This window comes from Symphalangus syndactylus, chromosome 11, assembly GCF_028878055.3.
Source record: "Symphalangus syndactylus isolate Jambi chromosome 11, NHGRI_mSymSyn1-v2.1_pri, whole genome shotgun sequence".
Lineage (NCBI taxonomy): Eukaryota > Metazoa > Chordata > Mammalia > Primates > Hylobatidae > Symphalangus > Symphalangus syndactylus.
The window spans coordinates 81,940,525-81,957,013 of NC_072433.2; the positions used below are offsets into that span (position 1 = coordinate 81,940,525).

At 35.4% G+C, this 16,489-nt stretch overlaps 1 protein-coding gene across 12 annotated transcripts in view; it reads left to right on the forward strand.

Moving 5' to 3' along the window:
- The window catches only part of SLF1 (SMC5-SMC6 complex localization factor 1), a 92,710-nt gene that overhangs the window by 9,836 nt on the left and 66,385 nt on the right, over positions 1 to 16,489 (forward strand). For all 12 annotated transcript variants that reach the window (XR_010114288.1, XR_010114289.1, XM_063612290.1 and 9 more), the window contains exons 2-5: positions 322 to 435; positions 603 to 678; positions 2,023 to 2,263; positions 11,745 to 11,907. Coding sequence is in view for 10 of the 12 variants with exons in the window: in XM_063612290.1 (XP_063468360.1) it covers positions 322 to 435; positions 603 to 678; positions 2,023 to 2,263; positions 11,745 to 11,907 (594 nt within the window). In the remaining 2 variants the exon portion in view is untranslated. The remainder of the gene's footprint in view (positions 1 to 321; positions 436 to 602; positions 679 to 2,022; positions 2,264 to 11,744; positions 11,908 to 16,489) is intronic.

The window sequence follows — 16,489 nt, forward strand, 5'->3', positions numbered from 1 at the left end:
TATTTGTATAACATTCTGTCATTTTCTGAAGAAGTATATTTATTCATCAATGTGTTTTAGTGTCAAGTAATCTATTAATCCAGACTTTCAATGTTCAAATAAGAAAGAAAACCCTCACTTTTTTAAGGCCACATTTTGAGAAGATAACTTTTAAAACTAGTTTCTATCGTATATAGCTGTTTTAACAGCTATGCCTAACATCTTTAATTTATTATATGTTTAATAGTTTATTTTTAGTACTCATAGTTAAGAAAAAATAATGTCAACCCTGTGAGTAGTATCTTTAACATACATTATCTTCTGTATGTTTGTATTTGTTAGATGGAAGATGGTACTCCAAAGCATATCATCCAGATGACAGGATTTAAGATGGAAGAAAAAGAAGCGCTAGTCAAATTACTTTTAAAACTAGATTGCACTTTTATTAAGAGTGAGGTAAGAAACTTATCAAAATGTTCAAGATATATTTGAAAAATAGCTAGAATTAAAATACTGGCCTAAGAATGATAAAATGCCTTCTTGATATTGTAGCAATAAAAAGGGTGTGTTATAAAGGCAGTCTTACTTTAGTAACATTTCTTGATGTGGATTTTTCCCTCCAGAAATACAAAAATTGTACACATCTTATAGCTGAACGCCTATGTAAGAGTGAAAAATTTTTAGCAGCTTGTGCGGCAGGTAAGTTAACTGTCTTCCCCCAACTTTTGAAAACAATCTTCGTGTTAAAGCAAAAGTATTTTAGTCTCTGGAGAGGTAGCATATTTACATATCAAACCTAAATGTCTTTTTCTGATATTTTTTGAAAATATTTAATATATTTTTTGGCTTATTACTCTTCTGAGTAAAATTTTGTGACACATGAAAAATGTATTAAATAGGCAGAAATATTTACCTCAACAAGGATTTAGTGTGTGTTATTTAAGACAAAAAAAAAATACATTAATGAAAAGACTGGCACAAAATGTCAGAATCTTAAGCTTTTGTTAAAGTCTCAGCTGTTTTCAGTCAAGTTTTCTTTGATCTGTCATTTGATATAGGCAGTGCTTTTGTTCTCTCTCTGCTGCTTCTCCTATCCATATTATGAAGCAATGGCCATACTATTTTATTTTTTTAAGATATTAAATACTATAGACCCAAATTAAGACTTAGTCTTCTCCTCTATTGTTTTGTATTTTATAGCTTTCTCTACTGTGATTGATCTGACATATCATTAGTCTACTGATTGCAAAAAAAAAAAAAAAGCATATGTAACTTGGGTGAATTTATCCTTTTTTAGATTAACTTACAAGGAAAACACTTGCATTCGTTTTTAACTTTACAAATGAAAACATACATTGTCCATAATGTTCAAAAAGATCATTGACGCCCAGATAAAGAAACTGTTGGTCGGGTACGGAGGCTCATGCCTATAATCCTAGCACTTTGGGAGGCCGAGGCAAAAGGATCACTTGTGCCCAGGAGTTTAAGACCAGCCTAGGCAACATAGCGAGATCTCATCTCTTAAGAAAAAAAAAGGATTGTTATAAAATGACCAGAAAAATTCTTTAACTCAATATATTTGTTTTAAAGAGTAATAATGCTGTGAACAATATTGGAAAAGCTGTTAGCATAGGAGGAGAAATATAAATATAACCCAAAATAGTGAATAATGATAGTAATAATAATTCCAGTAATACCACATTTTATTTTGGATTTTAAAGCTTTAGATAATATGTTTAGAATTATAAAATTGTAATTTAGAATTATATTTAAATGAAACTAATTATAGCTAAGTTACAGCTATGGAATTATATTTAGAATTATAATTATTTGTCATGGAAAAGATTACATACAATGTTCAGTGATATTGTAAGCCTCTTACTATCAAAAAATTTCCCCAAAATGTATAGTTCAAAGATAATGTTAGCAGCGTAGCTTTAGAGTCTTATCTTGAAAAAGGTTGACTTTTATATTTGATCTTTATTGTTTATCATTTATCAGAACCAAAATTCCTTTGTGACTGACAGCTCATTTGCTTTCTAGGAAAGTGGATACTAACCAAGGACTATATAATTCATAGTGCCAAAAGTGGCAGATGGCTTGATGAAACAACTTATGAATGGGGATATAAAATTGAAAAAGATTCCTGTTATTCACCTCAAATGCAATCTGCACCTAAAAGATGGCGTGAAGAACTGAAACGCACTGGTGCTCCAGGAGCCTTCCACAGATGGAAAGTTGTCCTCCTTGTTAGAACTGATAAGCGAAGTGATTCTCTTATAAGGTAGGATGTGATTACATAAAAGCTAAAGCAATTAATGAGAAAATAATTTTGATTTGCATGAGTACTTTCTGTATTTTTTTGCAATTATTAGCCCAAATGAGCCATGTTGATTTACTCCAATCTCCTAGGTAAGCCATTATGCTCATTTAGACTTATGTGTCTTTAATAGAACAAAATCTACTTTACAATATTGTTTTAGATTATTCTGGCTATCTCTATTTTACTTTCCGTGTTATTCCTTTTGGCCAACTCAAGCAAAACAAAAAAGGAAAACTAATTGAAAGATTTTTGTTTCTAGTTTTGAAGTACTTCTAGACTTGCTATTATCACAAAAGCATCATTCTGGGTTTATATAGTGCTGTCTTCATTATTCATACTGTTTTCATCATAATTTTATTTCATTTTGTCCTTGGTATATTTTTAAAAGCTTTTTTATTGGGTAAACTGTATTCTAAGACTGCTGTTACTTTTTTTATGGCAAGAGGGTGGGGAGTGTTTTTGTCTCTTAGTTAAATGTAATTTATAATCAATAAAATGCACACAAATTAAGGGTATATTTTGATGAGTTTGGACAAATTGATGCACTCATGTTACCCTCACTATAATCAAGATCTGTTACATGTACATTATCCTATAATGTTCTCTTGTGTCCTTGAGCATTTAGTTCTGTACCACCAACACCAGGCAACCACTGATTTCCTTTTTATCCCTATAGACTAGATGTGTCCTTTTTAAGAGTTCCTTATGAATGGGATCATACTTAGATACTGCTTTGATATAGCCGCATTTCTCTAGTACAGTATTAAGATTCATCCATTTTGTGTATGCCAGCAGTTCACTCCTTTTTGTTGCTGAGTAGTATTCTACTCCATGGATATGTTACAGTCTGTTTATTCACATATTGGTAGACATTTGGGATATTTTTTGTCTTTGCTAATATAAATTGAGCTGCTATAAACATTTGGGTACAAGTATTCATGTAGACATGTTTTCAGTTCTCTTGGGAAATATCTCGGAATGAATGAATTTATACTGTTTTAGATGGCAATTGTGTGTGTAACATTATAAGAAAATGCCAAACTGGCCAGGCATAGTGGCTCAGGTCTGTAATCCTAGCACTTTGGGAGGCCAAGGCAGGAGGAGATTACTTGACCCCAGAGTCTTAGATCAGCCTGGGCAACATGGTGAGACACTGTCTCTAAAAAAATTTTTTTTTTCTTTTTCTTTTTTGCAAATTAGCCAGGCTTGGTGATGCATGTCCTAGTCCTAGCCACTTGGGAGGCTGAGGTGAGAAGATAGCCTAGAGCCCAGGAGTTGGAGGCTGCAGAGAGCTATGAACTGTTTTTCAAAGTAGTACCATTTTATATTCCCAGTAGTAGTGTATGAGAATTCCAGTTGCTCTGCAGTTATTTTGGCACTATTAACGAAAATCAATTGACCACGTATGTGTGGTCTATTTCTGGACTTCCTGTTTGGTTCCAGTGATTTCTATATCTACCTTATACCAACACTACACTGTTTTGATTACTGTATCTTTATAGTGAGACTTGAAATTAGGTACTATGAGTTTCTTAACTTAGTCTTTTTAAAAGTTGTTTTAGTGAATCTGGATTCTTTGTATTTCCATCCACATTTTAGAATCACTGTCAATTTCTGTGAAAATGCAAACTGGTATTTTGATTGGGATTGTATTTTATAGGTCAAATCTTAACAATATTGAGTCTTCCTATTAGTGAACTATGTATCTTTCTGCTTGTTCTTTAATGTCTTATAGTTCTCATTATATGAATCTTGCACATATTTTATTAAATTTATTCCTAGGTATTTTGTGTTTTGGGGTGCTATTATAGATTGCTCTTAAACTTTTTATCTGCATATTTTGAGATAATTTGCTTTTCTCCTTTATTTTCTTAATATGTTGAATTATACTTGTTTCATTTATTTATTTATTTATTTATTTATTTATTTATTTATTTTGAGGCAGAGTCTCGCTCTGTCGCCCAGGCTGGAGTGCAGTGGTACAATCTTGGCTCACTGCAAGCTCCACTTCCCGGGTTCACACCATTCTCCTGCCTCAGCCTCCTGAGTAGCTGGGACTACAGGCGCCCGGCTAATTTTCTCTATTTTTTAGTACAGGCGGGGTTTCACCGTGTTAGCCAGGATGGTCTGGATCTCCTGACCTCGTGATCCGCCCGCCTCGGCCTCCCAGAGTGCTGGGATTACAGCCTTGAGCTACCACACCCCGACCTTTTTTTTTTTTTTTTTTTTTTTTTTTTTTTAATTTTTTGAGACGGAGTTTCGCTCTTGTTGCCCAGGTTGGAGTGCAATGGCGTGATCTTGGCTCACCGCAACCTCCGCCTCCTGGGTTCAAACAATTCTTCTGCCTCAGCCTCCCGAGTAGCTGGGACCACAGGTATGTGCCATCACACCCAGCTAATTTTATATTTTTAGTAGAGATGGGGTTTCTCCATGTTGGTTAGGCTGGTCTTGAACTCCCGACCTCAGGTGATCCGCCCACCTCGGCCTCCCAAAGTGCTGGGATTACAGGCGTGAACCGCTGCGCCCGGCCACTTGATTGATTCTTAAATGTTAAACCAAACTTGTATTCTTGAGATAAACTGTACTTCATCATGGTGTATTTTTTCTGGTTCACTTTTAATATTTTGCTGATTCTATTTGCAATTTTTAAAAACAATTTTTGTATCCTAAACCTGATAAATGGCATCTATGTAAATATCTAAACTTAATGTCATATTTAATGGTGAATGATTTTTTCCCCCATGATTGGTAACAAGGCAAGGATGCTGACTCTTAAACTTTCTGTTTAGCATTTACTGGATGTACTAGCCATTGCAATAAGCCAGAAAAAGAAATGAGGCATAAAATTGCAAAGAAAGAAAAATAATTGTCTTTATTTCCAAAGACATGGTTGTATACTAAAAAATTTAACCAAGATACTAGAACTAGTGAATTTAGTGAGATCAAAAGACAACAGATCACTGTATAAAATTTAATTGCATTCTCATATACTAGGAAAGAACAATTGGAAATTGAAATTTAAATACTCGTTTTGGTTTTATTAATTTTCTCTATTGTTTGTCTGTTATTTCATTGATTTCTCTCCTTGGTTTTATTATTTCCATACTTCTTGCTTTAGGCTTAATTTGCTTTGGTTGTTTTTCTGTTTGTTTTTGAGGTAAAAACTTGGATCACTGATTTTAGACCTTTCTATTTTTCTTTTAGTTGCCCCCAAGCATTGCTTTATCCACATCCCACAAATTTGTATTAATCGTGTTTGCTTTTTTATTAAGTTCAGAGTATTTTTAAATTTTCTTTTTCGTTTCTTCTTTGACCCATTGATTACTTACAAGTTTATTATTTAATTCCCAGTTACTGGTAGAATAATTTAATTTTCTAGCTGTAATTCAGATTAGTCATTACTTCTGTTAGTCCTATCAGCTTTTGCTTTATTTATATTGAATTCCTGTTATCAGTTGCATACGTATTTTCTCACTGGCCCTGATTTTGTAATTTTTACTTATTTTTTTCTATTACCTCAAATACTTCTCATTGTGTCCTTTGATCAACATTTCCTATTCCCCCACCTCCAGCCTTTGGTAACCACCATTCTGCTCTCTGCAGCCATGTGTTCAACTTCTTTAGGTTCTATAAATCTAATTTTCTTTGGACTTTAACATATAAGTTAAAAATAGTATTTGTCTTTCTGTGCTGGGATTGTTCACTTAGCATAATGTCCTCCAGTTCATCCATGTTGTTGCAAATGACATAATTTCTCTCTTTCTAAAGTCTACATATTATTCTGTTGTGTATATATACTATATTTTCTTTATTCATTGATGTACACTTTAGGTTGGTTTTATAACTTGACTGTCGTGAATAATGCTGCAGTAAATATGGGAGTGCAGATAGCTCTTTAACATACTGGTTTATTAATTTCCATTCCCAACAACTAGGGAATACCAGGGCTCCCTTTTCTCGATATCTTCACTAATAATCATCTTTTTGATAATAAGCGTTCTGACAGAACTGAGATGTAATTTTCATTTTCCTAATGATTAGTGATATTGAGCATTTAAAAATTTATCTGTTGGCCATTTGTTTATCTTGTTATGAGAAGTGTCTATTCAGATCCTTTGCCCATTTTTAATCAGGTTGTTTTCTTGCTATTGAGTTGAGTTCCTTGTATTTGGATATTAACCCTTTTTTACACATATGGCTTGAAAATATTATCTCCTGTTCCACAGGTTGCCTCTTCATTCTCTTAAATGTTTCCTTTGCTATGCAGAAGCTTTTTAGTTTTATGTAACCTCACTTTCCTGTTTTTGTTTTTGTTGGCTGAGCTTTTAGAGTCAAATCCAAAAATTATTGCCCAGACCAATGCCCTGTAGTTTATCCCCTGTGTTTTTTTCTAATAGTTTTGCAGTTTCAGGTATAATGTTTACAGTTTTTCAATGTAAATTCTATTTTGTCTCATAGGAGCGTAGCTAGTCCTGCTCTCTTGGTTTTCATTTACATGGAGTATCCTTTTCCATCCCTTTATTTTCACTCTATGTGTGTCCTCAGAGGTGAAGTTAGTCTCCTGTAGGCAGTACATAGTTGGTTTTTTTTTTGTTTTTTTGCTTTTTCAATCTTTTTGACCACTCTGTGTCTTTTGTTTGGAGAAGTTAATCCATTTATGTTTGAGGTAATTATCGGTGGGTAAGGACTTACTGCTGCCATTTTGTAGTTTGTTTTCCAGTTGTTTTGTATATAATGTGTTTCTTTCTTCCTATGTTGCTGTCTTCCATCGTGGTTTGATGGTTTTCTGTAGTGGTTTGCATTGATTCCCTTCTACTTATGTTTTGTGTATGTAGTAGAGATTTTCCTTTGTGGTTACCATGTAGTTATATAAAACATTTTATTCTTATAACAGACTGTGTCAAACTGATAACTTTGGTCATATATAATAACTCTACACATTTACTCTCCCCCATTTTATGTTTTGATGTCAAAATTTATATTATTTTCTAATTTGTATCCCCTGACAATTGTAGCTATGGTTCTTTTGATAGATTTGTCTATTAACCACTGCACTAGAGATAAAATTGCTTCACACACCACCATTTTAGTCCAGAGTATTCTGAATATGATTCTGCATTACTTAGATTGTTAAGTTTTATACTTCTGTATGTTTTATGTTATTGATTAGTGGCCTTTTGATATAGCTTAAAGAACTTTCTTTCATAATTCCTATCAGGCAGCCATTATCATGATAAACTACTTTAGTTTTTGTTTGGGAAATTTTTAATTTCTCCCTTATTTCCGAAGAACAGTTTAGCCAGGTAAGTAAGGTATTGGCAGTTATTTTCCTTTATCACTTTGAGTATATCGTAGCCCTCTTTCCTGACTTGAAGTGTTTCTGCTTTCAAATCCACTGGTAATTACGTTCAGACTCTTGTATGTGATATGTTTCTTATCTCCTGCTGCTTTCAGAATTTTTTATTTGTCTTTGATTTTTGATAATTTGATTATTATATACCTTGGTATACTCCTTCGGGTTAAATTTGATTAGAAACCACGATGCTTCTTGTCCCTGGATGTGGCCATCTTTTCCCAGATTTCAGAAGTTTTCAGCCATTATTTCCATAAATATGCTTTCTGGTCCCTTTCCTCTCTCTTCTGCTGAACTAATTTTGTACAGTTATTAGGTGTCATAATTCCCATAGGCTTTCTTCATCCTTTGGGTTTTTTGCTTCGCTGACTGGAAAATTTCAAACGTTCTGTCTTTGAACTCACTGATTCTTTCCTCTGTTTGATTAAGCCTGCTGTTGTTGAAGCCTTCTGTTGCATTTTTCACTTTAGCAATTATATTCTTCATCTCCAAAATTTCTATTTTGTTTTTGTTTATTCTTTTTATTTCTTTGTCAGACTTCTTGTTTTGTTCATGTATTGTTTTCCATATTTTATTTAATTTTTAATCTGTATGTTCTTGTATTTTACTGATTTTTTTTTTTTTTTTTTTTTGAGATGGAACCTCACCCTGTCACCCAGGCTGGAGTGCAGTGGCACAATCTTGGCTCACTGCAACCTCTTCCTCCTGGGTTCAAGCGAATCCCCTGCCTCAGCCTCCCGAGTAGCTGGGATTACAGGCACCTGCCACCACGCCTGGCTAATTTTTTTGTATTTTTAGTGAAGATGGAGTTTTGCCATGTTGGCCAGGTTGGTCTTAAACTGCTGACCTTAAGTGATCCACCTACCTTGGCCTCCCAAAGTGCCGGGATTACAGGCGTGGGCCACTATGCCTGGCCTCAACTTCTTTAAAGGGATTATTCTTTGTCTGTCATTCCGTAGATCTATAGATCACCATTCCTTTAGGGCCCATTGTTGGAGCTGTGTTAATTTCTTTGAAGGTGCCCTGATTCTTTGTAATCTTCGAGTTTTTGCATTGGTCTCCTCATTTGTGGAGACAGCCACGTCTTTCAGGTGTTCCTTGGCAGGGATAGAATTTCATTGTTTAGTGATCACTGGGAGATCACTGCTTGTGATTCTGTGTGGGCTAGTAATGACTCCAAGCAGGTAGAGCTTGCTTTCTGGTACTCTGTATGGCTGGGTTGCTACCTTTGCATTGATTTTGGAGAGGGGATTGTGCTGGCTGGGCTCTGCTTAGATAAAACCACTGGCTGAGCTCTGCAATCAGGCAGAGCTGCAGGCTAGGCACTGCAGTTGCCTCCAGTTGGGCCAGGCTCAGGGTGTATTCCCTGGCTAGGTACTACCAATATTTGAGATCTGCCGTTGGACAAGGTTGCAGGTTGTACCCCAAGATTAAGTAGAATTGCTGCTTAAGATGGATGGGCCTAACTGTTATGCGTAGTACAAATTACTACTGGATAATTCTATTGACCAATCTTAAAATTCAGTGATTCCTTTTTCAGTTGTGTTCAGTCTGCAGATGAGCTTGTCGAAGAAATTCTTTGATATAATGCCTTTTATTTCTACCATTTCTATTGAACTCTCCAGTGAATTCCTCATTTCTTCAAGTATGTTGTCCACTTTTTCCATTAGTTCCTCTAACACATCAGTCACAGTTATGTTAAAGTTGTTTTCTGATAATTTCAACATGTGGGTCATATTTCAGTGTATATTGTTGATTCCTTTCTCTTAACAGTAGTTTGGTTTTCTTCTTGCCTATTTTGTATGTTGCATATTTTTTTATTGCATGCCAGATATCACATGTACAAGAATATTGATAGAGGCTGATGTGAATATTTATATCCAAAAATTAGGCCTACCTCTTCTGTAAGGTGGTTAGTATGGGTGACTGGGTTAATCTTGTCAGTTGTTGAGCTAGTGCTATGGTGAATGTTGTTCCCTCCCCCCACCACCACCCCCCACCTGCCCCACGCCACCAAAACTCATGTTAAAATTTAATTGCCATTGTGACAGTATTGGAAGGTGGGGCCTTTAAGAAGGGATTAATGCCATTATCATGGGACTGGTTTGGTTATAAAAGTAAGCTCTTTCTCACATGGTCTCTCTTTCTCTTCTGCTTATCTTCATGGGATGATGCAGCAGGAAGGTTCTCATCAGATGCTCTTGGAGTTCTGAAAGTCCAAGAATAAAAACTTGTTTTTCTTATAAATTGCCAAGTCTTCAGTATTCTGTTATAGCAGCAGAAAACGACAAGACAGCTGAATTTGAGTATTGTTAATTCTGTAATCACCATGAGTGCATCACTTCAGCTTACAGCCGTGGGCTCCAGTTTCTTTGTGCTTATTATGGGGACTGGACTGGAATGCTGGAGGGTTTTTCATCACTATTCTTGCTCTGCCCTAGCTTTCAACAGTCCTTAAACTACTAGGTCATAGAAGGTGTCTCTTTTCATACTCTTCCTTTCTCCGTTGTTACTCAGCTTCAGGTGGAGGGTGTGGGTAGATAGATTCTCAGTTTTGCTAGACAAGCTTCACCCTTAAACATTTTCTGTACTATTGGACCCTGGGTTTGGGGCTTTCTCAGCATTTGTGTATCAGACTTCCATGGCAGCTAAATTCTGCCTTGTACATGTAGGCAATGGCCTGGGCAAGAGGGTTTCCAGCCACTCCCCCCAGTATTAGATCTCTGTTGTGTATTGATACAAGATCTGGGACCTAAGTGACATTCCTGCTGCTCCTTCAGGGAAGATGTTTTTTGCTTCTATCCCTCATCCGGAAACAGTGGATATTTTTCCCAGGCTGGGCAGCAGCAGGTTTTCCTAACCCTTGCCTAAGGGCAGGTAAGTTTTATTTCCACCCCTCCAAGAGAAGCAGTGCATCTTTTCCTAGGTCTGAGGGCAAAAGACTGTCTTATTCTTACCCAAATGTCTTGAGGCTTTTGCTTTATATGAGAGAACGGTCTGGAGAAGTGGGCCTGGTTTTGTATCTATCCGTTAATGGCAGCCAGTCACCACTGGCCCACTTATGCTGTCAAGGAGAGCTCCCTGCATTTCTCTTAACCTGCCTTCAGTCTTTTTCATGAGCATTTAATGGAGTCATGTGTCAAAGAGCTTGCTAGCGAGGACAGGTTTCCCTTATGTCACAGACTTTCAACTTTCTAAACTGTGATGCTACTATACTTGCCCCTTAAATTTTGTAAACTTTACTTAATTTTTACATGTTTTTATGGGAACTATGTTGCTCCTTTGATCTGCCAAAAGTGAAATAGTTTGGTTGTCCAGTGTCTTCATAAAAGAGCTTATCCCTCTTCAGAAATCACCTTACTTGGTTGACTTGTTACCTCGGTTTTCTGATGGGGTCAATAAAAGTTAGGATTTTGTAGTTTATTTGGCTTTTTCTTACTGTTAGGTGGTAGCCTCTCTTGTGGCTTTCTAAAGCCTAAGCAGAAGCAGAACTTCATGAAACTTTTGTGATGTATGTCTGTCTCCCTTGTGTGTGTCTTCTTAGTCTAAATGTAAAATGTATTTTTTCATTTGTTTTTTTCTAATTTTATTTTTTTATTTTGTAAAATGTATTTCTTAAAATAGATCAAGGCTAATTTTTTTTTTAAGTAGTTCAAATCTAAAATTTTTTGAAAGCCAACTTTTTAGGAGTGTTTGCAACTGGTTCCATATTTTATGGTCCAGAATTACTTTCTTGGGAGTACGTTACCTTTGAGGATAGCTGCTTCCTTAGACTTCTTTCATTATTCTTTTGGTTTATTGACATGACTTTTCCTTAGGGAATACTTTAATATTCTTGGTCCCTAAAAGCCTTTCCTTTATCAAGAAATGGATAGGTAGAAAAACTACTATGATTTCTTAAATATCTGCTCTGAACAATTGATAATTTAAGAAATTACAGGCGTGTTCTCTGTGATCCTCAATTGCCCAAAGAAATTAGTCCCTATTGGAAAAGTCCATTCGTACTCCTAAGAAATAATTAATTTAGATAATTTGACTAAAGAAACTCAAATTTTCTAATACTTTTATACCATTTACATTTTTATTTAGAGTTTTGGAGGCTGGAAAGGCAAATGTTATTTTACCAAGAAGTTCACCAAGTGGAATAACTCATGTGATTGCCAGTAATGCAAGAATTAAAGATGAGAAAGAAAAAGATAACTTTAAGGCTCCATTTTATCCCATTCAGTATCTAGGGGATTTTCTTTTGGAGGTAAGTAAAATAAATAGTAAACATTTTATTTTGTTTCATGTGTTCATTTTATAAAATACCAGTATAGTAAAATATATATTAAAGTTGTGTTCTAAATTTTGAAAATATATTGATAGTAATTTAAATGACACTTTTTAAAGGCAGTGGCTCTCAATTACTTAAATATTCATGAATACTTCCTATAGATTTGAAAGAAGCTTACTTGTTAAGTTTAACATTAAGTATTTTAATGTCAGTATAAATAAAATAGTAGAATATAGTATTATATAGTATTGTATGAGAATTTGGGGGTTGTTTTTCCTTTGGAAAAGAGAGAGCTATTTCTAAGGGTTTAGAAATACTGTCCTGTCCTATTCCCCTACATCCTCCTCCTTACTTGGTGTGGATAATGCTCCTCAAGTTGTTTGAATGGGCATCAAACCCTAGAAGAAACTGTCCAGGAGATAAGCAAAGAAGAATTTTAAGAGCACTCAGGGGAGAAGAGAACCCTTAGTATGTCCAAAAACGACCTTGATAGAGGAAAAATCATCTTCATTGTTTCCCGTCTTGTAGATACCATTATGTTTTATCTAATACTTTATGTCAGAGATCTGGTAATTACCCTTAAAATCTTTCTCTCCCTTACTCCTCACATCTGTCAACTACTAAGTCTTATTGATTTTATCTCAAATGTTTTTTGAATCCAACCACTTCTCTCCTTCTGTACTAACATCACTGAGTTTACCATCTTTCCTCTGCACTTCTGTACTAGCATCATAGTGAGTTTATCATCTTTCCTCAGCACTCCTGGAATAGGCTTATGATTACTCTTCCTGTAACTCTACCTTTTTACTCTAATTTCCTAGTTACTCATTCTTTTTCCTTAGTATATTCTAGTTCATTCAGAAAGAGCAATCAAAATGCTCTTTCTAAAACAATTTTGATCCTGTCACTCACCTACGTAAAACCCTTCAGTGGCTTCCCATTGCTCTTAGGACAAAGTCCTAAAGCTCTAATATGGCTTACAAGTTCCCACAAGATTCCTGTCATTTCAATTGTATCCTGCTTCACTCTTATCTATGCTCACTATGCTATATGAAAACTCCTTCTCCCAGTGTCTTAAATAAGCTAAGCTTCTCCTAACTCAGTGTCTTCTCAAAAGATATTTTCTCCTCCTGAAAAGTTATTCTTCACTACTCCTTCACTCTGTGGGTTTTCCTGCCTTCTGCTCATCTTTGAGGTTCCTGTTACAATGTTACTCTACAGGGAAGCCTCCTTGATCCCCTTACTCAGTGAGGTTCACCTATATGTTCTCATAGCATTATTTAGCTTGGTACTCCTTACAATTACAGTTAAGTAATTGATTATTTGGTTAATGTCTATTTCCCCATGTAGACCAAAAGCTCCTTGTCAATCAGGCATCATGTCTGTCTTTTCCACTGTTTTATTCTGATCACCTCACAAAGAGCCTGGCACATGGGTTCTCATTCAATATTTGTTAATAGAGAATTTGTGAAGGATATTTGAGTCTTCCAGAATTACATGTAATATATCATTATATAGTTGCCTTTCCCTAATGAGTAGCAGCAATGGATATTGGAAATTTGACCTTAGTTCAAGGAATGGGTCTGCTCGGACTGTGGATAATCTCATTGTCCTTGACAGTCATTAGTTAGGAATGAGCATGTGAACCAGTTCTGATCAATGGGTCATGAAGAGAAGTATGTAAGAGCTTCTAGGAAGTTGCTTTCTCATAATGAGAAGAAAGCCACTGACGGGCTGACTCCTGCTAGTTATGAACACAGAAGAATGTAACCTGAAATACTACTGGTTAACCATGAAAAGAACTAGCCATAGGGTGAAACCAGCCCTGTAGTTAGCAGAGTGTAGACATAGACTCTAGACCCTGGCGCTACTTAAGTTGCTGGATTAAACAACACTGAAACCTGTTTTACGATTAGATCACATTGCTCTTCTGTGTGGTAATTGATGTCCATGTTGTTTAAGTTAGTTTGGGTTGGTTTTCTATTATTTGCAGCCAAAAGCACACTATCTGATAGACCTCTCTGAATAGTTTAAATGTAGTATTAATTATGAACAGAACAAAAGTTGTTCTTAACTAGATTAGTAAAGGTATATTAATTTTCTTTTTTACTTGGAAAATAATGCTTAAAGTGCAACATATACCATGCATTATCTACAATACTATTTTGCAGTATTCTTAACAACATTCATATCCGGCTGCTGAAATAGTGGGGGGCAGCAATAGTATATCAACCACATAGCAGATAATCTCCAACTTATATTTGGTTTTAGAATACATTGTTTTATAAGTTCTGGATCAAACAGCTGGGAGTTCATAACCAATCCAAATAAGGAAGGCATATTGTGATCACTTCTGATCACAGAAGAAGAGAAATTAGAAAGTTAACCATATTTCAGTGTCTTGCTTTTCTTCAGTATAGATCATATTCCAGTCCTCATTAGATGGATCTTGAAGTGTCATCCAAGAAAAGCTGCCATGTAAAATGACTGAGTTAATAGTAACAAGCCAGGCGTGGTGGTTCTATAATCCAAGCACTTTGGGAGGCTGAGGCAGGAGGATCACTTGAAGCTAGGAATTTGAGACCAGCCTAAGCAACGTAGCGAGACTCCATGTCTACAAAAAATTTTAAAAATTTGCTGGATGTGGTGGCACATACCTATAGTTCTAGCTACTCTGAAGCTGAGGCAGGATTGCTTTAGCCCAGGATGTTGAGGCTGTAGTTAGCACTATGATTGTGCCACTGCACTCCAGCCTGAGCAACAGAGTGAGACCTTGTCTTTAAAAAGTTTTGTTTAACCCTCTTTTACTTTTTGAAAAGCTTCTGAGTACCAGAACTGGAAATCTGTGTATTTCAGGTTTATAGATATTTATTGAAGACCATTGCGGTACCAGGCATTATGCAATGCACTAGGAATATGAAAATGAATAAGACCATATATCACACTTTGAGATGCTTAGTATTTAGCAGTGGAGAAAAAGCGTGGACACTGTTACTTGCAATTCATATGAATCGTGCATTTGTAAAACTATGTGCAAGGTACAGGAATACAGAGGAACAAATGACTAACATATCTCAATTGTTTGGCCCAAGGAAGGTTTCATAAAAATGAGAGGCTACCTAGGAATACTGAAAACTTATCTTGACTTAAGAAAGAAAAATGAACTACAGCAGTCTTATGGGATATATTAGGAATAACAGAAACAGCATAGACTTTTTGAGCCAGATCAACTAATTTGTGGTCCAGATTTATAATGTAGCACTGTGACCATAGGAAAGTCATTTATTGTGTCCCTCAGTTTCTCCCTTTGTGTGTAGAAGCTAATACTACATTGCTTTGGTGGTTGTAAGAACTGTTTGAGTAACAGTTACTGAGTGATTATTATGGGTCAGGCTGTATGTTAAGCATTTTACATGCTTAGTCATATTTAAACCTCATGTTCATGTGTGATATGTATTATGACTCCATTTACTGTTTGGGATAAATTTTGAGGTAAAATGAGGGTAAGTAATTTGCCCAAGATCCCACAGCTGTCATGTATCAGAGCAGAAACTTAAAGCCAACCACTCAATAAATTTTAAGGTTTCTTTCCTCAAATCTTCCTTTCCTAGATCCTTTTTGTCTCCCCATTTTGAGTATTATTAGATTTCCAGTCTCTTTGTAGGTAGTTAAAAAATAATAAATGCTGTAATTGATACCATAAACAAATATCTAGTCATAGGATTGTGAAATACTGTTTAAGCATCAGGGTATAAGTACAAGTCAAGAACCAAGTAGCACTCAAAGGACTACCTTTCTTGATTTATCTGTCTCTTCTTCTTATGCATCTGGTCTAATCAGTTCATTCAAGTTGTGTGACAGACGCTTTGGCTGAATATTGGAATAAGACCTGGAGACCAGAGCATATCAGTTACACCTAGCCAAAGATAGGAAACTAAGTCAAATATCAGAATCAAAAGCCAACTCTCATTGCACAACTGTGTTGCCCTACTCCTAGATAATAGAATAAGTAGCTGATTAAGCAGGCTTTTAGTTATCCTTTAGTGCATAGCACTATACTTTATAAAATATACTAGTTTTGGACTGGCTTTCCCAGATTATAAAAGGAGACAAACACCTAACCCATTGCCTAGTACATAAGTTGACACTAAGATACTTATAGGGAATAAAAATGATTATTTATAGTTAAATAATTTCTTTATATTTCGTAAGAGTCACCAATTAGACAAAGTATTAGTGGCTTAGAGAAAAATATATGTGGATCATTTGTTTAGCTGTATAGAAAAAAGATTATTTAATTTCAAAACTTTCAAATGTTATACCTTCTGTATCAAGTTGTGATTTTTAAATAGTTAACTTATGTAGGGTACTAGTATCATACATCTTAATTTACAGATTCATATGTAGCATCTGAAATGGACACGTAAGTAAATATATTCAGGATTAGGAAACAGTTTATTTCTTGCCTTGTTGCTGATGATAGTGGTATGTTCCCTTGCATTCTCCGTAACGAGAATGTATATGGGATTAATTCATCCTGTATTCTGGACATTTTTTG